This window comes from Microcaecilia unicolor, chromosome 3, assembly GCF_901765095.1.
Source record: "Microcaecilia unicolor chromosome 3, aMicUni1.1, whole genome shotgun sequence".
In the NCBI taxonomy this organism is placed as follows: domain Eukaryota; kingdom Metazoa; phylum Chordata; class Amphibia; order Gymnophiona; family Siphonopidae; genus Microcaecilia; species Microcaecilia unicolor.
The window spans coordinates 202,426,451-202,448,971 of NC_044033.1; the positions used below are offsets into that span (position 1 = coordinate 202,426,451).

Genomic DNA, 22,521 nt, shown 5'->3' on the forward strand with positions numbered 1-22,521 from the left:
CTCTGCCAAGCTAACCGCCTTCACCACGTTCTCCGGCAACAAATTCCAGAGTTTAATTACGCGCTGGGTGAAGAAATATTTTCTCCGATTTGTTTTAAATTTACTGCACTGTAGTTTCATCACATGCCCCCTAGTATTTTTGGAAGGCGTGAACAGACGCTTCACATCTACCTGTTCCACTCCACTCATTATTTTATAGACCTCTATCATGTCTGCCCTCAGCTGTCTTCTCCAAGCTTAAAAGCCCTAGCCTCCTTAGTTTTTCTTCATAGGGAAGTCATCCCATCCCCGCTATTTTAGACGCCCTTCGCTGCACCTTTTCCAATTCTACTATATCTTTCTTGAGATGCGGCGACCAAAATTGAACACAATACTCAAGGTGCGGTTGCACCATGGAGCGATACAACGGCATTATAACATCCTCACACCTGTTTTCCATACCTTTCCTAATAATACCCAACATTCTATTCGCTTTCCTAGCCGCAGCAGCACACTGAGCAGGTGATTTCAGTGTATTATCGACGACACCCAGATCCCTTGCTTGGTCCGTAACTCCTAACGTGGAACCTTGCCTGATGTAGCTATAATTCGGGTACTTTTTTCCCCACATGCATCACCTTGCACTTGCTCACATTAAATGACATCTGCCATTTAGCCGCCCAGTCTTGTAAGGTCCTTGTGTAATTTTTCACAATCCTCTTGCGAGTTAACGACTTTGAATAACTTTGTGTCATCAGCAAATTTAATTACCTTGCTAGTTACTCCCATCTCTAAATCATTTATAAATATATTAAAAAGCAGCGGTCCTAGCACCGACCCCTGAGGAACCCCACTAATTACCCTTCTCCATTGTGAATACTGCCCATTTAACCCCACTCTCTGTTTCCTATCCTTCAACCAGTTTTTAATCCACAATAGGACTTTTCCTCCTATCCCATGACCCTCCAATTTCCTCTGTAGCCTTTCATGAGGTACCTTGTTAAACGCCTTTTGAAAATCCAGATACACAATATCAACCGGCTCCGCTTTGTCCACATGTTTGTTTACTCCTTCAAAGAATTGAAGTAAATTGGTCAGGCAAGATTTCCCCACACAAAAGCCGTGCTGACTTGGTCTCAGTAATCCATGTACTTGGATGTGCTCTGTAATTTTGTTTTTGATAATAGTCTCTACCATTTTCCCCAGCACCGACGTCAGACTCACCGGTCTATAATTTCCCGGATCTCCCCTGGAACCTTTTTTAAAAATGGGCGTTACATTGGCCACCCTCCAATCTTCCGGTACCACGCTCAATTTTAAGGATAAATTGCATATCACTAGCAGTAGCTCCGCAAGCTCATTTTTCAGTTCTATCAGTACTCTAGGATGAATACCATCTGGTCCAGGAGATTTGCTACTGTTCAGTTTGCTCAAACTGCCCCATTACGTCCTCCAGGTTTACCGTGAAGTCTGTAAGTTTCTCCGACTCGCCCGCCTGAAATACCATTTCCGACACCAGTATCCCACCCAAATCTTCCTTGGTGAAGACTAAAGCAAAGAATTCATTCAATTTCTCCACTACGTCTTTATCTTCCTTGATTGCCCCTTTTGCCCCTTGGTCATCCAGCGGCCCAACCGATTCGTTTGTCGGCTTCCTGCTTTTAATATACCGAAAAATTTTTTTACTATTTTTTTTGCCTCTGCTATCTTTTTTTCGTAATCCCTCTTGGCTTTATCTGCGCCTTGCATTTGCTTTGACACTCCTTGTGCTGCTTCTTGTTATTTTCAGACGGTTCCTTCTTCCATTTTCTGAAGGCATTTCTTTTAGCCCTAATAGCTTCCTTCACCTCACTTTTCAACCATGCCGGCTGTCTTTTGGACTTCCGTCTTTCTTTTTTAATTCGCGGAATATGTTTAGCCTGGGCCTCCAGGATGGTATTTTTGAACAGCGTCCATGCCTGTTGTACAGTTTTTACCCTATCAGTTGCCCCCCTAAGTTTTTTTTTTAACCGTTCTTCTCAATTTTAGCATAGTCTCCTTTTTTAAAGTTAAACACTAACGTATTTGACTTCCTGTGTATAGTTACTTCAAGGTTGATATCAAAACTGATCATATTATGATCACTTATCAAGCGGCCCCAGTACCATAATGTCCCTCACCAGATGTGTTCCACTAAGGACCCAGTCTAGAATTTTTCCTTCTCTTGTCAGCTCCTGCACCAGCTGCTCCATAAAGCTGTCCTTGATTTCATCAAGGAATTGTACCTCTCTAGCGTGTCCCGATGTTACATGTACCCAAGTCTATAGTTGGATAATTGAAGTCACCCATTATTATCACATCAGTGGCGTAGCCAGACCTGACATTTTGGGTGGGCCCAGAGCTAATATGGGTGGGCACTAGGTGTCAGTAGTGTTTCTTGGGATACTCCTTAATAATGCCTTAGAAATCCATCATCAAGTGCACTCTAAGTAAACAGTCTGTGCAACAGCTCTCCTGCATTAACACAAACTGCATACCTGGTTCATGGAACACAGACATTTTTATTTTATTTATTTTTTTAATATGTAAACCGTTTTTGTTTTGTAACCACAATTTGAGACGGTATAGTAAAATGAATAAATGATAAACACAGACATTTTTTAAATATAGTGATTTTATCCCATATCTTAAACTTGACCAAATGACTGCTCTAAGGCAAACATGTCAATGGCACATATCCTTCAAACTTTGCTTTGTAACAAATGCAAATGCATGATTAAGCTGTATTCATACAACAGGTAAATTCTGAAACTGACATTCCCATTTAAAAAGCCAGAGAAGTCAGACTCATATAGATCCCCACACGAACTGCATGCACAAAGAATCTTTTACATCGGTCACATGCAGAACACAGACCACCCCTTACAAATTGCAGAATAAAACACCAAAAATTAGAAATCACAGAGATGGCAAATTACCCAGTTCCAGGCTTCAGATTTTGTGCAGTCTTGATTTAAACTTTATAACCCAAATCAGTGTGGGATTTGCAGTGCCCGATTCTGCCCATGGAAATCGGTGCTGCAAGGTGGTCAGAAATGCAGGACTGTCCCAAAATCTCCAGCCTGGAACTGTAGCTCGGCATCAACCCTGCCCTTCCCCCTCCCCCATAGTTTGGCGTCAGCCGCGGGAGAAAAGGCAGCAACAGTGATCAAAGAAATGGTGTACCTAGGGTAGTTGACACCCGGGGCTGGTCATTTTTTTAACACCCTCCTCCAAAATTCAGTACTAGGCATACCGAGAATACAAAACACTCAGGAACTATAGAGCAATTCTAGCATACCATAAGCAGTAATTTCTACAAGTCACACAAGGAAAAGGAAAGCATCTTAAACACTACAGTGAGCACTAGAACATCAATTCACTTATTGTAAAACGAAAACAGACAGATTAGTACAGATCGTCAATCCTGCAGTCAATGCCAACCGAAAGCCACGTCTTTTTCACAAACACAGATACACCCTAATCCACTATAGAATAAGTAATCAAACTTTCTATTTAGACAAAAATTAAACTGAACCACCGATGCCAGACTCTGCATACAATGCAACACCACAGAAACAGAAAATGTCCCCTAGTACTGTGCAAAATATAAAGACAGCAGATGTAAATTTGAAAAAACAAATACCAATCACCACTTTACAAATTAACAAAAAGAAATAAAACAAATACTGAAAATAATGCCATTTTATTGGACTAATACATTTAACTTCCAGAGGCCAAAATCTCCTTCCTCAGGTCAATACAGTATAGTGCTGTTACAGTATCCTATCCTGACCTGAGGAAGGGGGTTTTGTTCTCTGAAAGTCAAATGTATTAAAATTAGTCCAATAAAAAGATTACCTTATTTACATGTTCTATTTAGAAACATTTATTAACACAGCTACAATACTATATCCTAAAGCAAAATAGAAACAAGAGACAACAAACTGTAAATATATATTTTTGCTTTCCTCATCTTATTTTCACTGTCTTCCTTCCATCCAGCATCTGTCTTCACTCTCTCTCTCTCTGCCATCCCTTCCATCCACTGTCTGCCCTTTCTTTCTGCCCCTTCAATCCACCATTTGCCCTCCCTCTTCCATCCATCCAGGGTCTGCCGTCCCTCTCGCTGCCCCTTCTTTTCGGCCCTCAGTTCCAGCCCCATTATCCCACCTGCCCCTAGTTTCAGCCCCCAGTTCCAGTACTAGCCCCCTTATCCCACCTACCGTCCTTTTCAGTCCCCTTCATCCACATGCCTTGCATTAGGATCCCCCTTTTCAGCCCCATTCTCCCTCCTGCCCCCTTCTCAGACCCCAGACCCAGTCCCCTGAGCCCCACCCCACCCAGTCCCCTTCTCCCATCTGAGTCCCTCCCCTCCCAGACCCAGTCCCCTTCTCCTATGAGTCCCACCCCACCCAGACCCCTTCTCCCATTCTGAGCCCCCCTGCACGACCCAGAAGCTTTGAAATAAATTAAAAAGCTGTCCAATAAGTACAAAAAACAAAATTGTCCTCTACCTTTTAAGGCACTGCCTATCCAACTGAAACAACTTTAGACAACAATGTGGATGCAGCAGCTCATAGGTTTGCTAGGTTTTGAGTGAACGGGGATGACGGCTGCGCTGGGAAGGAGAAACTTAGACTTTATTGGCTTCCTTGTGGCCTATAAAGGCTCACTGCCACTCCTAGTTATTAAACCTCCTTGTTCCGATCTGGCAGAGCGTTTCTGCACCGTGACCCGGAAGTTTTGTGTGCTGGGGCCGATTTGTTGCGAAAATGAACGCACAGCCGGCCTTGGAGTTTTTTCCTGCTGTTCGATGGCGAGAGAAAGTGAGATAAGCTGGATAGCGTGTGGCTGCTGGGCCCCCTTTCAGTTCCATTGGGGGTTGGAGCTTATTTGACTGACTAGGGAGGGGACTGCGTGATACAAATATAAGAGCGGGGAGCTAAGGGAAGCAGGCGAGACATAGCAGCAGAGCAGAATCTGGACGGGGAATAAGTGCCGGAGTAGGAGCACCGGCAAGCAGCGCTGCGATGGTCTACACTTCTGCTTCAGGAACTGGCCCGCACAAAAAAAATAATAATAATGTAAACGGGTTGGAGGAAGAGGACTGATAACTGCCGGCTGCCTGGGCGGGCCTGGGCCCACCCAGGCCCACCCGTAGCTACGCCCCTGTATCACATTGCCCATTTTGTTTGAGTCTCTGATTTCTTTTATCATTTCTGCATCTAGCTGCTCATCCTGGCGAGTTATGTTAAGTTCAGAAAGCTACTCAAGGCCTATTTATTTCACCAGGATTTTTATTTGAAGTACATTGTGGTTTCACTGCTTAAATGGTTATGTTTTCAGTAGTCTGTTTTGTAAACTGCAGGGCTATATTTATTTGCATTAATTTACCACCTTTTTAAAGGAATTCACTCAAGGTATTATACAGAAAAAATAAATATAATATGAGCAATAGACAATTATAGCAGTAAAAACATTCAAATAACAATACAAGGTATGACAGTATACAACTTAAAATGTTCTATGTTATTGTAATTGATAGTGAAGGGTAAAGCAAAGATGGAACATATAAATAGGTAAGAGAAAGTAATGTAATTTAAAGAAAGTTGCACATGAGGTCAGAGAGGTGGTTAAATTTTTTTATTTTATTTATTTTTGTTACATTTGTACCCCGCACTTTCCCACTCATGGCAGGCTCAATGCGGCTTACATGGAGCAATGGAGGGTTAAGTGACTTGCCCAGAGTCACAAGGAGCTGCCTGTGCTGGGAATCGAACTCACTTCCTCAGTTCCCCAGGACCAAAGTCCACCACTAGGGTAGGAGTGGATAAACATGTCCTGCTGCAGTATGTGCAGCTTAAGAGTCACTCATTGGTAAGGCAAGGCCTGCTCATCCACAAACTGTAGTACTGAGACCCCTCCTCCCATCTTCATACCCACCCACTACTCAGCAGGTCTCATCTATGCACAATAGTCACACAGACTGCCTCTCTCTCAACATAGGCACCATGGACTCTTCCGGAGCCCTGGTCCCGTCAAATCGACAGCTGGACCTCTTCTCGGACACCGTTCTGATACAGAGCAGATGTATTTCCTGCAGCTCTGAAATTCTGCTGTTTCTTTATTAAACACCACAGACTGACAACCACAGAAAGAAGAAGAAAAAAAAAAGCACCAAGAACATCTACAATCCTCATCACCACATTTCTGGCACCCAAACTGGAGTCTCCAGCATCCAGCGAATCTGAAAAAAAAAAAAGAGCAAGAGGAGGATTATAACTTAAGAGTCCAGCATAGCTTGCAACAAGCTCCACTGCAGACTTCCCTGGCCTCTCAGTGGCCACTTCCCACTAACACTGTACAAATGCCTTTTCTGCTAATGCGGTCACTGCTAAGTTTATTTATTTAGATTTTGTTCACACCTTTTTCAGTAGTAGGTCAAGGTGAGTTACATTCAGGTACTCTGGATATTTCTCTGTCCCAGGAGGGCTCACAATCTAAGTTTGTACCTGAGGCAATGGAGGGTTAAGTGACTTGCCCAAGGTCACAAGGAGCAACAGTGGGATTTGAACCAGCCACCTCTGGATTTCAAGACCAGTGCTCTAACCACTAGGCCACTCCTCCACTCCTTTATGGTGGAAGGGGGCAGCAGGGTAATGAAGGTTGCCCCTGGCTTGAGGGGTAGTTGTGTAAGAAGGAGTAGCTCTGCTGAACCACCATCATCACTTCTAGCTCAGTTCTGGACTTGCTGCCCTCACAGCCATTAAGCCACTGACTGCTGGGAGCTGGACTAAAGGTGCTTATGGAGAAGAGTTTACCCACCTCCAGTAGAATTTCTTTTGTCATCATGTAACAGTGAACAGTCCAATACAAGGCTCCTGGGTTCCTCCCCAAGTCTAGCTCATCCCTCAATAATTCAAACCCCCTCCCCAGTTGCTGGTTCCCACAAAGTAGCTGCCATGGTCAATCCAGGGACAGAGGCTGAAAGTAGGTAGCAGAGCTTATGGAACATTACTTTAGGCAGTGAACAGGGTGAACCAAATTACTACTACTACTACTATTTAGCATTTCTATAGCGCTACAAGGCGTACGCAGCGCTGCACAAAAATAGAAGAAAGACCGTCCCTGCTCAAAGAGCTTACAAAATTCTGGCTATCACAGCATCAGCAGGCAGAAGATGCGTTCATAAAGGCCGTTTAGAAAGTTCACTACTTCCTTACAGAATTTATTAAGAGATTCACCCAAGGCAGTGTACGGCAGGTACCGTTTAACATCAAGCTTACAAATTTGTTAACAGTGGCATAGCTATGTGGGCCCCTGGGTTTGCAGGTGGGGATCCCCAACCCCCACCAGCTGAAGCCTTGTCCAGTACCGGTCTCCAGTGCCACTGCGTTGCCTGCCCTGCTCTCCGTTTTCTCCTCAAATCTGGCACGCTCTTTTTAGTGAAACTAAGCATGTTTAATTTCACTAAAAGGAGCATGAAGGACGTGAGGGTAAGGACAGAGCAGGGCAGGCAATGTGGCAGCGCTGGAGACTGGTGCTGGACTAGGCTTCAGCTGGCGGGGGGGGGGGGTTAGGGACCCCCCAGCCAAGGTATTTGCTGCAGGTGGGGAGCAGCAGGAGGTACTGGCCGAGCGGCAGACCAAAATGTGCCCCCCCCCCCACCTTGGGCTCTGGCTACGCCCCTGGTTAACAATAGTAAAATCAACAAGTATAAACAAATACAACGAAAGAGGAAAACTTGGGGAAAAAAAACAAAACAGCAGCAAATTAAAACCTAATAAGACTACTATGAAACAGGATCAAAAATATGTGAATTTGAAATTCAAATGACCTATGATGCAAGCATAATAGAGATAGAATATCTAATAAGCACACAATTAGAACAAACAACATTGCTATGATACTAATGCTTTTCTACAATACAGCTGAGGGGCCAAATGCAGATATATGAGTTGGGATAAATAGATGGGTGGCTTATTTCTGGGATAAGCAGCATAAAATGTATTCAACTTTTTCAGGATCTTGCCAGGTATTTGTGACCTGGATTGGCCAATGTTGGAAACAGGATGCTGGGCTTGATGGACCTTCAGTCTGTCCCAGTGTGGCATTACTTATGCACTCGAGATTCTGAATGGAATCTTGCTACTCTTTGGGGTTCTAAATGGAATGTTACTACACTTTGAAATTCTGTATGAAATCTTGTTATTGTTTAGAATTCTAGAATCTTGCTACTCTTGAGGGTTCTACATGGAATGTTGCTATTCTTTGGAGTTCTACCTAGTATGTTGCTACTTTTTGGGTTTCTGCCAGGTATTTGTGACCTGGGTTGGCCACTGTTGGAAACAGGATGCTGGGCTTGATATGGTAACACTTATGTACTTATGGCTAAACTAAAGGTAAGCTATAGGAAGGTGTGTGTAGCAAGCTAGTCCAGGTGCAGGAATGGATGTCAGGTCACCCTATGTATTAAAGGCTTGGGAGAAGAGTTGGGTTTTCACCTGCTTCCTGAAAAGAGGTAGTCTCGAGTTATAAATAGCCCCTCTGGGAGTAAGTTCCAGAGCGTGGAGGCTACTCCTGACAAGGCTCGCTGGCGGCTATCATATCATACAATTTCCTTTGATGAGGGGACAGATAGTGATGATCCTTGAGAGGATCTTAGAGGCGCATAAAGAGTCTGGCCCATTTTGTCTGAGGACCTTGAAACCCCAGTTTTAAATTCAGCCCTGTAAGGCACTGGTAGCCAGTGTAGTTTTTGCAGAAGGGTGTGATGTGGTGTCATCATTTGCAGCCTTCTATAGCATTCTGAATTAGTGCCGATAAAAATTTTTAGCAGCTCTTAGAGCATCTGTACAAAACCAATGACAACTTACCCTGCACTTTGGTAGAATCCAGAATAGGGGAAACAGTTGTAGAGTTGCTCCCATGAGGAGGGCTGATTGCATCTGGATGTGATACAGGAAAAGGATTAACACTCTGCTCTCACTCACCACAGACAGACCATCTTTCACTTCCCACACAAAAACCACTGCAGAATGATGGTGAGAAGGAGGGGGGAGGGGGCTGGATTTCTAATGCTCTTCATCTTACTCCTGTACTGCAGAATAGAGGTATTGCATGGAGACATCTGCTTCCCCCCCCCCCAAGTCAACTCTTTCATCCCCATCCCATCCACGTCATATTGCTACCATCCCCAGTTGATTCTTAACCATTGGAAAAGACAGTAAACAAATAAAGCTTGTAAAAATTTCAATTACCAAGCAGAGAAAACATTGAAACCTCTAGGGGGTTACTTTTTTTTGCCTCACCCTGTATAGTTAGGCTTCAAAACCAAGGGCCCTATTTACTAAGGTGTACTAGCTGTTTAGCAGAGAATGTGGTAAAGGCGGTTAGCTTAATGGAGTTTTAAAAAGGTTTGGACGGCTTCCTAAAGAAAAAGTCCATAAACCATTATTAAATGGACATGGGGAAAATCCACTATTTCTGGGATAAGCAGTATAAAATGTTTTGTACTTTTTTTTTGGGACCTTGCCATGTATTTGTGACCTGGATTGGCCACTGTTGGGAACAGGATGCTGGGCTTGATGGACCTTTGGTCTATCCCAATATGACAACAGTTATGTACTAACCGTGTTTATGCCCATATGACTATTATAGGTGTCCACACAGTTAGCCTGTGCACTAAAAATGATAACATGCCTTTAGCAGGGCTTAGTAAACAAGGCCCCAATTGTAAAAAAAAAAAAAAAAAACCAGCCCAACACATTACCACAAAGCTTCTGTGCAGTTTTATCGTTTATCCACCCTCCCCCACAGGCGTTGGTTCTGTGTGTGCTGAGAACCCCCAGTTTTAAGCCCAGCTCCTTCACAGTGACCAGTGTTATAATTTCTGTTATGTTGGGCTCTGCCACAATTCTGCAACCCACCCAAAGCCTTTCTGGGTTCCCCTCGTACCACTCTTGCCAAGTGTTTACAGTCTGGCAATTAAAAGTTCCCCCTTCTCTAGGGTCTGGTTAGAGCAAGGGTGGGCATCCTCAGTCTAAGGGCTGCAACCCAGTCAGATTTTCAGATTTCCCCAAATGAATATGCATGCAATCGAGACAGTCCATGAAAACAGATCTCATGCATATTCATTGGGGAAATCCTGAAAACCCAAAGCAGCCCTCAAGGACCAAGGTTGCCCACCCTTGGGTTAGCGTAAGGACTATGAAGTCTACAGAGACACACCTTGGCAAATCTTACCTGGGATTGTCAGAATCCAAGCAGCCACACAGAGCTTTTCATAGTCTATCACTTGGTAGATCCCTGCATCGCTGGTTCTCAGTTTCCACATGCTCACAGACCACCTGTCAAAGCCAAAACGATCTCTGAATTCTTCATTGTGATAGGCCTTATTGCCCTCAGCATCAACAGTTAGGACCAAGCTCCGGGTCTTCTGGTTCTTGGGGTAAAAATACAGAGAGAACAAGGACAGTGGACTGTTGATGCCGAAATGGATTTCACCAATCTGTCCATTGACTGTACGTGTTGGAGCACATGAAATATCTGGAGGGAAGAGAGAAGAGAAAGCACGTCACCTATCTCCGTTCCACTACCCCTCCATCTGCCCATGGATCCCACCCCCCTGCCCATCCTACCCCTCCAGCTCCCCATGCCACCCACTTCTCAGTGTTCCAGATAGAGCAGATGAAGCTAAAATTTAGGCTACTACTAATCGTTTCTATAGCACTACTAGACCCATACAGTGCTGTACACATTATACGCAGATACTTTCTCTGTCCCTAGAGGGCAGCACTATACACATTATACGCAGATACTGTCTCTATCCTTAGAGAGCTCACAACCTAAGTTTTGGTACCTACTACTACTACCTGGGGCAATGGAGGGTTAAGTGACTTGCCCAAGGTCAGAAGCAGCTGCAGTGAGAATTGAACCCAGGTTGCCAGGATCAAAGTCTGCTGCAGTAACCATTAAGCCAGTCCTCCCTGCAGAAGAGAGAGCAGCTCTCTCTACCCATGGCTTGTCCAACTTATGGCCCGCTGGCCAGAATCTGGCCCCCAAAGTGCTTCTTTCTGGCCTTCGAAAGCTTGGCAATGTTTGTGTTGTTTACAGCAGGATTCTTCCTGTGTTCCTTCTGCAAGATGCCACCCTGTAATATCCTGTTAGATTTTTTTTTCAGCTGCAATTCTGGCTATTAGTCATTCTATAGGATTCCTCTGTAGAATGGAAAATTTACCTTTGTGCAAATCCAGGGCCAGCAGGAGGGGGAACTGGATTTTAGGTGACCTCCAGCTATCAAACTTTCAGGAGTCTGGAGAGATAATACTCTCTCTTTACAACTACAAGTCAAATCATCTCATTCAGAAATCTTTTTTTATGAGAAAACTGTTTAATATGTAAATATTTTGAGATTGAGGAATTCTAGTTCAGGTTCTTTGCTGACAACTGGATTACTGCAATATCTTATTTAGCTTGTTCTCAGCAACAATTAAGAATATTGCAGACTATTCAAAATATGGCTATAGGACTTTTTTTTTTCTCTGAGTAAATACGATAGGATTACTCATTTTGTTGCATTACAATGGTTACCAGTGGAAGCAAGAATTCTATTTAAATCTGCATGCTTCTATAAAATCTTTCAAGGTTTGGCACCTCATATCAACATGTGGTCTATGCTACCTCAAATAGAAATTGTACATTTCTTTTTTTTTTTTTTTAACTAAATTTTTATTGACAAACTTATATAACCGTTTACAAAATCTTTTATCCCTCACAACTCCCTCACTCCTTCCCTCCCCCACTATCCTTGTTTGTATTCTTAAGTCATTTGGGTCAAGTCTGGAAGCTGAGTCCATAGCTCAGAGGTTATGCTGTATCTGCCCACTCTTTTGTCCGTGAGCTTCTCCATTTCACCAATCAGGGATAACTTCAAAATCCAATCCTTCTCAGATGGCGCCTCCACCTGTTTCCAATGTCTCGCAATAATACTCTTCGCCACTGCTAGACACATTCTCTTAAAGCGTCTCTGCCACATAACCCCTCGTCTATTGCCCAATCCAAGCAGGCACCATTGTGGTTCACATGGAAATGGTTTACCCGTATCAACTGCTATCTTTGCTGCAACAGTTCTCCAAAATAATTGCAGTTTTTTTTACAGGACCACCAAATACGTATGAAGGTGCCCACCTCTTCTCCGCATCTCCAGCACTACTGTGACGCCCCCAAAAACATAACATGCAATCGGTGTGTACAGTACCACCTCGAGAGCATCTTGAAGGCATTTTCCTTTAACAGCACACAGTTTGAAGCTTTAACTTCCAATATTATCGCCATCTGCTGTTAACTCCATCTGTATGTCTTGTTCCCATTTAAACATACAAGTACATTTTTCAAAATGACCGTCCTCGTATAAATTTATACAAAATATAGTACCCTTCATTTTCCCTATTGAGCCCCACAGATTTTCCAGCCCCTCATATTCCTCAGGGTCCTTTCTTTAATCACCCTTGTTTATACATATAATGTTTAACTTGTAAATAGAAAAAACTATTGGAATCTGAAATCTCATTTTGCTCTTTAAGCTCTGCATTAAGTGCCCCTCTTCCATTAGATCTCTAAAACAAGTCAATCTCCTCTCCGCCCACCTCCTCGCCACTAGATTTGCCATCCCCACTCCAAAACCTGGCTCCCCCTCCCCCCCATATATGCATAAGTAGAATTGGTTCTAGACGGACATAATCTAGTTTTAAATGAAACCCACAGTATCAGGAGATGTCTCAATATGGATTAGAAGTAAATTTTCCATATGTGCTGGGCGGGTACGAGGCCCAAATAATCGATTTCAAACTATGTTTGTGCACCATCATTTGGTCTAGACACGCTACCAACTGAGGGGCTCTCCTGGCTCCATGCTGAGATAAATTTTAGCTGGGCAGAGCTGCATGCGTCTGGTAGCGCTATACAAATAATAATAATAATGCCATTCTAGATTTGGTACTCCCCTCCCACCCATGTCAACCGACCTCCATAACAGCTTCCTACTTTGTCTTGGTGCTGTACCCCCCCCCCCCCCCCCCATATGAATTTCAAGACATCCCTTTTGTAATTTCCCCAACTCCCCCCGGGGTACCTGTATCGGTAACATTTGAAACATGAATAATACTCGGGGCAAAACATTCATTCAAATCACTGCTATCTTTCCCCACCAAGATAACCACTTTCCCTCCCAGCCTCCCATATCTTTACATATTTGTTGAAATAAAGATAGGTAATTCAAATGATACAACTGCAAAGTCTCTGTAGGTATCCGGACCCCCAGATATTTAACATTCTCGAGCCGCAATCGGAATGGGAACCTCCATTCTGCACTGTGCAATAGATACCCCTAGCAACTCTGATTTTTCATAATTTATCTTAAAGCCAGATAACCTCCCAAATTTATCCGACTCTGCCATCAGGATTGGAAGAGTCAAATTAGGGTGTTGCACAAAAAATAGCACATCAGCAGCAAACAGGGCTAATTTATGCTCTATATTGCCTATTACAATACCCTTAATATCTACTGCCTCCCGGATCTTCTGTGCCAGTGGCTCAATGTATAACGCGAACAGCAGCGGGGACAGTGGGCATCCCTGCCTGGTACCCCGTTCTATTTGAAAAGCCGACATGTACCCTCCATTTATTTTTAACCTTGCTGTTGGTCTCTCACATAACCTTTTTAACCACCCTAGTAGTCGATCCCACCCCCATATGATCCATCACTTCCTAAAAAAAAGGGCCACTCCACCCTGTCAAATGCTTTTTCTGCATCTGTACTCAATAGAGCTACTGGAGTTGCCTGTTGCTGAGCCTCCCATATTACATGCAGTGTCCGGCAGTGGCGTAGCTAGGTGGGGCAAATGGATTTCTCAATAAACGGCGCCTATGTGCATGCGCTGCAGTTGCTGCCTTCCCGTGCGGAGTCGCGGTGCTATAACAAACATGCACCGCCGCCGGATCATTGTCGCCTGCCAGACCTAGAATACCTGCTGCTGCTCTGCACCGGGAAGGGAACAGATTGCTGAGCTGCTGCTAAGCCGGACAACCCGCTCGCTCGACGACGTTCCTCCGACGCGACTCTCCAACTTAAGCAGCGCAGCACTGTGGGGCAGCCAGAGCCAGGCCCGCCCCAGGGGTCCTCCAGTGCCAAGGTCGGTGCGTTAGGCACCGGTGCAGCACAGCCCCATGAGCCCGCCCAGCTGTTTGGCGCTCGGATGCGGAGCTTCTCTGCCTTGGTTTCAGCTTCAGCTGTTTGACTGTGAGGTGAGCTCTTCTCTGACGGCTAAGGAAGGCCAGGGACCATGCGCTCTGTGCTGGCTGGCTGGCTGGCGGGGGGGGGAGGGGGGGGAGATGAAAATTGGAAAGGTTCCTCTGCAGCACCAGCTGTCCCAGCTAAAAATAAAACATCATTCTCGGGGCGGGGGGGGGGGGGGGGGGGGGGGGGTTGGGTTACAGAAGGTGATTAATGGACAGCTTTTTAATTTATTTGAAAGCTTCCCATATCTAGAAATAAAAATTGATTACTAAAACAGCTTAAAAATTATTATAGCTGGTAGAAACCACAATTATAATTCTGTATTTTGTGCTCATTTTTCTACACTGTTCTATACTATACAGAGATGGCAAAATTTCAGTGAGAATATTCTGTTTCTTGATCTTAACTGTTGCTGTAATCTGCCTTTGGTGTTATAATGATGGAATATGGTGAAATTAAACGGAAGTAGCTCTTCTTTCATTGGGACACATGGAACCACATCTGCATCTGATGTCTGTTTTGGTGACCCTTTACTAGGTGAAAACATCTCTGCACGAATACAGGAGGGTGAGGGTGAGTTCCTATAGCCAGAGTATTTTGTAGGGGGGGGGGGGGGGGGGGGGGGGGGGGGGGGGAGTCACCATTTCAGTTTTTATGAATGTTTTTCGTGGTCTCCCTATTTTGTACCAGGTGAGGATCTATCCTTGTTCCTTATGAGCAACTAAGATGAAGGATTGTGCATGCATGTTCGTGTAGGAATCTGTAACGGTACAGCCTGTTCTAGTTTCCCAGTAGTAGGTAAATTGGTGAATATTTTTTCTATGGTGAGTTGTAAATGGGACACACAGAACTGGAGGTGCAAGGTTTATATTGAGTTACTATCCCAGGGTGGGCAACCTGTGATCTACCATTGAATTTTGCGCAGCGTGTGAGACTATGGGAAGTATATACAGAAAAGGGCCCACACAAAAGTCATTAACCAGAATTTTGGTGATTTTAGCCATTCAAGAAGTTTGTTTCCATCATTTTGGGTGTGTGTGTTTCTGCATGTGCCTAGACCAATGGTTCTTAACCAAGGAAGTGTGTTGTGGACCAGCAGCATGCATTGCTCTCAGCCTATTGTAAGAAATTCCACTTCACAGTACACCAATGCCAACATCTTGCCATGCTAATATAGGTTGCAAGTGTAAAAAATATTTCTTCGGTCTATGTTTGTTTTTGTGTTTGCACTTGGCTGCCACTTGGCAGTACATTGTAAAAAGGTCAGAGAAGTTCCTATTTGGTTGTTACCTTTATAGGAGAGTCAGAGCCTAGGTACATTCCCCTTGGAAAATGTACTAATCCCAATGAGACTCTAAAGCAGCCACCAGTGTCCCCTAGGCTTGGGGCGCACTAGCAGTGCCTTGACTTTTCTAGGAATATCTAGTTGCACCTTCTCTGCTGAGGGATGCTATGGCCGGCCTACCCTTCTGGTGCCTATTTTACAAAAGTCTGCTCCCCCGGATGTCAAAACCTAGCTACGCCTCTGGCGTCCGGTGAATATTGTCCGCCACTTGCCGACCCTTGACAAATCCCGATTGGTCAGTGTGAATTAATTTTGGCATTATCTCACCAAGCCGTTCCGCCAACACCTTAGATAGGATTTTTATGTCTAAATTAATTAATGAAATTGGTCTATAAGAACCACATATAACTGGATCCCTCCCCGGCTTCAGCATTAATGATATCCCCAATTCATGCATACTGGTTGGCAATGAGTGGCCCCCGAAACAAGCATTCCCCACTCTGGTTAACAGAGGACCCACTTCCCCAACAAAAATTTTGTAAAATTTTGCTGAATAACCCAGGTGCCTTCCCCCCCTTGAGGCCTTTTATAGCCTGCTTAATTTCATCAAGATGAAATGGGGCTTCTAACTTCTGGCTCTCTTCACTAGACAACTTTGGCAATCTTAACCCCTCCAAGCTCTTGCAAGCCTCTTCTGTCTCCACTCCTCTCTCTCTGCTGTATAAAGCCTGATTGTCAGAATTTGACAAAGTGGTCTCTAATTTCCTTCTCTCTATAGTACATCTGGTCCCCTGGGCCTTTAATTTTTGTAATGGAGGACTGTTGCCGATTTCTAAGAAGATTAGCCAGCATCTTCCCCGATTTATTGCTAAATTCATAAAATTTATGCTGGAGAATCTTCCTCATGAATTCCACCCTCTCAACCTATAACTTTTCAAGCTCTATACAACATTGCCGTATTTCGTGTAGTTCCACCATCGACCCTCCCTCTTGATGTCGCCTTTCCAGATATACTAGCCTAGGTCTCAGCCTAATTTCCTTTGCTTCCCTTTCATGTTTTCTGCGTGCTCCCCATTTTATGAGATGTCCCCACACTGCTACCTTCAATGCATCCCACAAGGTCCCATCTGACACTTCCCCCATATCATTAATAGCACAGTAACTCTGGATCTCTTTGCAAATGTCAGCACATACCTTTTGATCGCCTAACACTAGCTCATTCAACCTCCAAAAAAGGAGACGTTCCTCCTCTTTCAATCCCTTCAGCCCAAGCTCTACTGGAGCATGGTCTGAGATATTAATGGAGCCAATCTACGAATCAATTACATTGTCCCAAAGTTGGCGACTGCACCATACCATGTCTATTCTAGTGTAGGTGTTCTGAGAGTGGGAAAAAAAATGTATAAGTCCTTTGACCTGGATGACGAAGCCACCAAATCTCCACCAGGTCTAGTTTGGAGGCCATCATTTTCAACTGTTTGCTGTGAGCTACATTTGTACCGCACCCCCCTTTTGAGTGATCCATCAATGTCATATGTATTGAAATCTCCTCCTAGAATCAGACCCCCCTTCTGGAACTGGAGAAGCTCTTCAGTCATTTGAACAAAAAAAATCTCCTTGCCCCGAGTTGGGCACATACACATTTACTATAGTCACAGCCCTCCCATAGAGAAGTCCCTGCACAGCCAAACATCTGCCCAAGTCATCCCTATAAACATCATAAATGGTATCCCCTTCTGAATAAAAAAACAGCACCATGGGCCTTTAAAAATGGAACACAGTTCTTTAATGAATGAGCCTTGACAAAAAGACCCGACACGGGCCGTGTTTCGGTGACTAGCACCTGCGTCAGGGGTCCCCACGTCTCATATAGTAAAAGCTACAAAGCACCAAGGCACTTTCCCTTTCTGTATCCCATTCCCTCTCTTTTGTTATATCCCCTTCTGAATATAAATTGCCAGCCCACCCACCTTACCTCCACGTTTATCAAAGTGTGCATGCAGTCACTGTAAGCCCTGTGTTTAAGTAAATGAGCATCTCTTCGTCTAATGTGGGTCTCTTGTAATAGTATAATATCCCAATGTTTTCTCTGCAGCTCCCGATATACTAAACTACGTTTTTGTTCGAGAATTCAACCCATTAACATTCCATGAGCCCAAATTCAACCCCCTTCCCCCCTCTCCCCCCCCTGTTGCTGAGCTGGACTACTATCTGCCAGCTGATATCTCTGAGGAAGTAACTCCTCACCAGAGCCGACTGCACTCTTTTCCTATCTGCCTCTATAATTCCCAGTCCCTCCCCAACCATTTAACCATTTCCCCTAATAGAATTACAAGCCAACATAACACTAATCATGTAAAAAGGACCTTCGTCCTCAGCATCTGTCCTTCATATTCTATCATCAAACCGAGTTATCACTGTAGGATACTAGTACATATATATCCTAATCTCCAGGTTCTCACATACATGTCCTCAAGTCACTCTTTCCTTTGCGGGTCTCTGGGGCATAGTCTCCTTTCTGAGTCCCACTTTTTGCCATGACGACTCCTTCCTTGTTGTTGCCATACTGTTTGAGATTCCCCCCCCCCCCCCCCCGTTTTTTCAGTAGGCAGGTTTTTACAGCCCAACTCCTTCAACATTGTCCAGGCTTCTCCCAGCACAGACACCCGCTGGGATTGTCCCTCTATTGTGAACTGCAATCCAAATGGGAAAATCCATCTATATCTGATATTAGATTGCTGAAGGTATTTTGTGAGCTCTCTGAATTCTCTTCTCGGTTGTAGCGTACCAGTCGCCAAATCTTGAAATATCAGAATCTTCTGGTTATCCCAGAGGACCTCACCCATTGATCTCACTTTTCTCCATATCATATCCTTAACTGTATAGTTCTGGAAACATACCACAATGTCTCTAGGTTGTGAGGTCCTCCTGGGTCCCAAACTTCTGTGCACTCTGTCAAATTATCTCTGACTCCACACAATCCGAGTCACTCCTTCTGAAGCCATTATTTGAGCACATATTTCCCTGATAACCCTTACAGTCCAGGTTCTGTTCCGTTTCAGGTACTCCTTTAAATCTCAGATTGCTTCTTCCAAATCTAGCTGCATTTTTACCTTTTCCTCTCATATTTTTTAAGTTCAGATTTGAGCTCCTGCACGTCTCCCTCCACATGCTCCAGCGTTTCTTCTGCTTGCTTAATTCTGTGACCAAGCTCTCATCTCTTTCTGTATATCAGTGACCGCCTCTTTGATAGCCTTCCGGACTGCCAACATTTCAGCTTTTAAAGCTTTAAACCATCTTGCTACCTCTTGCTTGGTACGCTCCGTATCACTTTCTTGTTCCGCTGGGCCCTCCGTTTCCGACCCCGAATCAATGGCGGCCATTTTGGCACGCGTCTTGTGCGGAGTACTGCTCAAGCTTGCCTCGCCGTCACGCTACTCTGCCGTATATTAGAAATTTCTCTAATTTTTTTCGCATCGCCATCACCTTGCTCTGGCTGCAATTGCTCGTCTTTTGGAGGTAGGAAAACCGGGAATATTGCCAATTTCGCCGTCGCTCTAGCGGAGCTCTGGAATCATGCGTCCATCTCCGGCGCTGACGTCACTTCCTCCCCCAAATTGTACATTTCTTAATTCCAGTCATCTGCAGAAGCCTCAAACACTTACATTTATTAAAGTATAAAAAGGAACATGTTGTGCAACTGTTTATAAAGCACAAACAGAAAATAATAACGAGCAACTATAATAACCCTCCCCCACCCCACCACCCTCTACCCTTCCAACCCCAACAATAGCTGATTTCTACTACTCCAAAGGAATCCTAATCCACCCTGTTAAAATGTCCAGGGGTACAAAATACAACCCGTTCTGTATGCCCTAGAGGGGAGAAAGATGCCCTACGAAGCACTGTTATGATTTTTAAATATGTGGATGAATAAGAAGTAATCAACAATCTCAGGATTCAGTCTACCCCTCCTGTCTTCCACAGTCCCTCCTGCAATAGAAGATGTCTTCTCCGAAGATGTGCTGGTAGCAGGATGTACAGGATCCCTACCCCCCACCCCCCGGTTCAAATTTTGCTGGTTGTGTACAGCATGTTTGCTTGTTTTTCCCAAAAATAAATATTGTCTTCTGCAAACATAAGTAACAGTCCGGTTCATCAAGAGGCTTCAAAGTAGAAAGTGATATGGGGACAGAGTTTTTTCCCCATCCTCATGGGTTCTGTACCCATCCCCGCCCCTGCGTCATTCTCCACTACCCAAACACTGAGGCTTAAAGGCTAAATTGTTGCATGTAAGAGAAAGTGTATAAAAATGCCAGCTTCATCTTGTTTGGCAAAGCATCTTAGGAAAGGTGTTCTGTAAGGTAAATTGCAGACTAACCCAGTCTCTTATGCTGCTTATGACTAGTGATTTGAACCCATTTTATCTTCAGTTCTACAGATTTTAGGGTTTAAGCTTCACCCTAATGTTTTACATTACTGTATTCCATCATGGGCATTTTCTGGAGAAAAGTAAGTTAGATGACAGCACTGTGCAGTCAAATACAAGGAAAGCCAGAGTTTGGGGGAGGGGGGCTTGCACTTCGTGTCCCTCTCACTTCAGGCAGGGATTTCACTGTTTAAAAAAAAAAACACCCTGCAAATTATCTTTTAAAAAGAAAGCTCACCACTAACAAGGGAAAACAAAGGAATAACCGTCCCCTGAAAGGGTTAAGACCTCCACCTGCACTAACGTCACACATTCAGAATGGAATTTACAAAGTTAAAAATCTGCACACACCCAGCAAGGTATCTTATAACCCTTGAAAGCTGTCAGCAGTCAGTCCCCCAGTGGGGAAAGTTCAGTAGACCAGTGCCCCAGCTAGGAAGAAAGAAGAGAAGAGGGGGAGGGACCTCCCGGCCTGAAACACCCTGTACATACAGAACTTACCCCCATCAGCAGCCAGCTGAAGGAGCAGCAAGCTGCCCAGGAAGAGACCCCACCAGACATGCATGCCAGGGGCCATATTTCTGGAATTCTGTGTATACAATTTAACTTCCCGCGTTAAGGAGCCAAGGATCATGTGACACAGGAAAGGGAAGGGCCAAGTAGCAGCAGTAACCATACCTTCAGTCCCAGACAGATTTGCAGCATCAGCTATCTTCCATCGAAACCACACAGGCTCACTTATAGTATCTGCACCCTTCTCCGCTAACTCCAGACTCCTTTCCTTTTATCTTTTGCACCATATGCCTGGAAGAGACTTCCTGAGCCGGTACGTCAAGCTCCATCTCTGGCCATCTTCAAATCTAAGCTAAAAGCCCACCTTTTTGATGCTGCTTTTAACTCCTAACCCTGATTCACTTGTTCAGAGCCCTTATTTTATCATCCTCATTTTAATATTCCCTTATCTCTTATTTGTCCTGTTTGTCTGTCCTAATTAGATTGTAAGCTCTGTCGAGCAGGGACTGTCTCTTCATGCTCAAGTGTACAGCGCTGCATACGTCTAGTAGCACTATAGAAAGAAGTAGTAGTTGATATAGCAGACTAAGGACCCATCTAGGCTTTTTTTTTTCTTTTCGGGGGGGGGGGGGGGGGGGGAGGGAGGGTTGCAGCTGTGGTCATGACACCAAATAATCATGTATCTCCATCTGGGGCTGCAACTCAGTTTGGAAACCACTGAACTACAGCCGTGCTGTGGGGCTCCAGGCTAGCCTGAGACAGTCAGCTTTAACCCCCACTGCATGAAAGGCTTTCCAGATTCTGGTTCAGTAAGAGGAAAGAAAACTACATGTCCCAGCATGCAAATAGACAAAAGGCTGATCACCCACACTCCTCATGCTCCCCACTTTTCTGTATCATTCTGGCTATAAGTCCATGGCTTATTTATTTATTGCATTTGTATCCCACATTCCCCCACCTATTTGCAGGCTCAATGTGGCTTACATAGATTTGTTAACATTGTCATTGCAGGATATCCGATACAGTTAGTAATGTGTGGCGATTCGGAAGGGAAGAAAGAAGAAGGGAGAGAGTGGTTAGGGTAGTTATAGAGGGTAGGTGTTCATAATTGAGTGGATTGGTGAGCTTACCACCTTTTATTAGCTTTCTGCAGCATTTTTTTTTTCACAGAAGCTTATCTTAGCAGGTTGGGTTTTTTTGTTTTGTTAGTTCATAAAATGGGTTTAAAGTCTAGATTGTGTGTTTCAGAGGTATTTTTACAACATTCTGCTAAAAACTGAGCACAGCAGCTTGGGGGAAAAATGGAGAATTTTCTCCTCAGAAGGGTCCCACTGGATCTTAAATCAAAACAAATGTGACTGAACTATATCTCTCCCATGACTGAAGGGGATGGGATTTGATAAACCACCTTTTTGTGGTTACAATCAAAGTAGTTTACATATTATATATACAAAGGCATTTATTTTGTACCTGGGGCAATGTAGGGTTAAGTGACTTGCCCAGAGTCACAAGGGGCTGCAGGAAAAATTGAACCCAGGTCCCCTGGTTCTCAGGCTGCTGAAATAAACTTTAGGCTCCTCCTCCACTCCCTGATTCACTATGTTTTTGGGGGTGGTTTTTGCAGATAACTTAAATATTGCTTTCAGCCTGCAACCAATCTTATTACTTAGAAAGTTAAGAAATACACTCCACAACCTGGGAATACGAACTCCAGCCCCACAGACATGTCAAGCACTTGGGCTAATGGTTAGAACTCTGGGTTTTCAACTAATATGTTGCTAATTGCTCCTAGCGCCGGTATTAGGTTTTGAGCATCTGGGCAGACCTATGCTTTCCTTGATTATTGCCCAGATGCTCAAAACCTAATACCGGCGCTAGGAGCGATTAGCACTAGAACTGCACACGTGTTAATATCTGCGGCATAGATATAATTCTCCAGCGCGTGGGCTAATCTGTTCGCTGCAGATCAGCACAAATTGTATTTAAATGTGTTGAAAT

At 44.2% G+C, this 22,521-nt stretch overlaps 1 protein-coding gene across 1 annotated transcript; it reads right to left on the reverse strand.

The window, feature by feature from the left end:
- Positions 1 to 5,792: 5,792 nt before the first annotated feature.
- LOC115464927 lies at positions 5,793 to 20,582 on the reverse strand. Its single transcript, XM_030195307.1, has 4 exons — positions 20,512 to 20,582; positions 10,246 to 10,548; positions 8,877 to 8,948; positions 5,793 to 6,247 (listed from the first exon to the last, which is right to left on the reverse strand). Exons 1-4 carry the CDS (start codon positions 20,573 to 20,575, stop codon positions 6,039 to 6,041), a joined length of 648 nt encoding a protein of 215 aa, XP_030051167.1. The 5' UTR covers positions 20,576 to 20,582; the 3' UTR covers positions 5,793 to 6,038.
- Between the last annotated feature and the right edge of the window lie 1,939 nt (positions 20,583 to 22,521).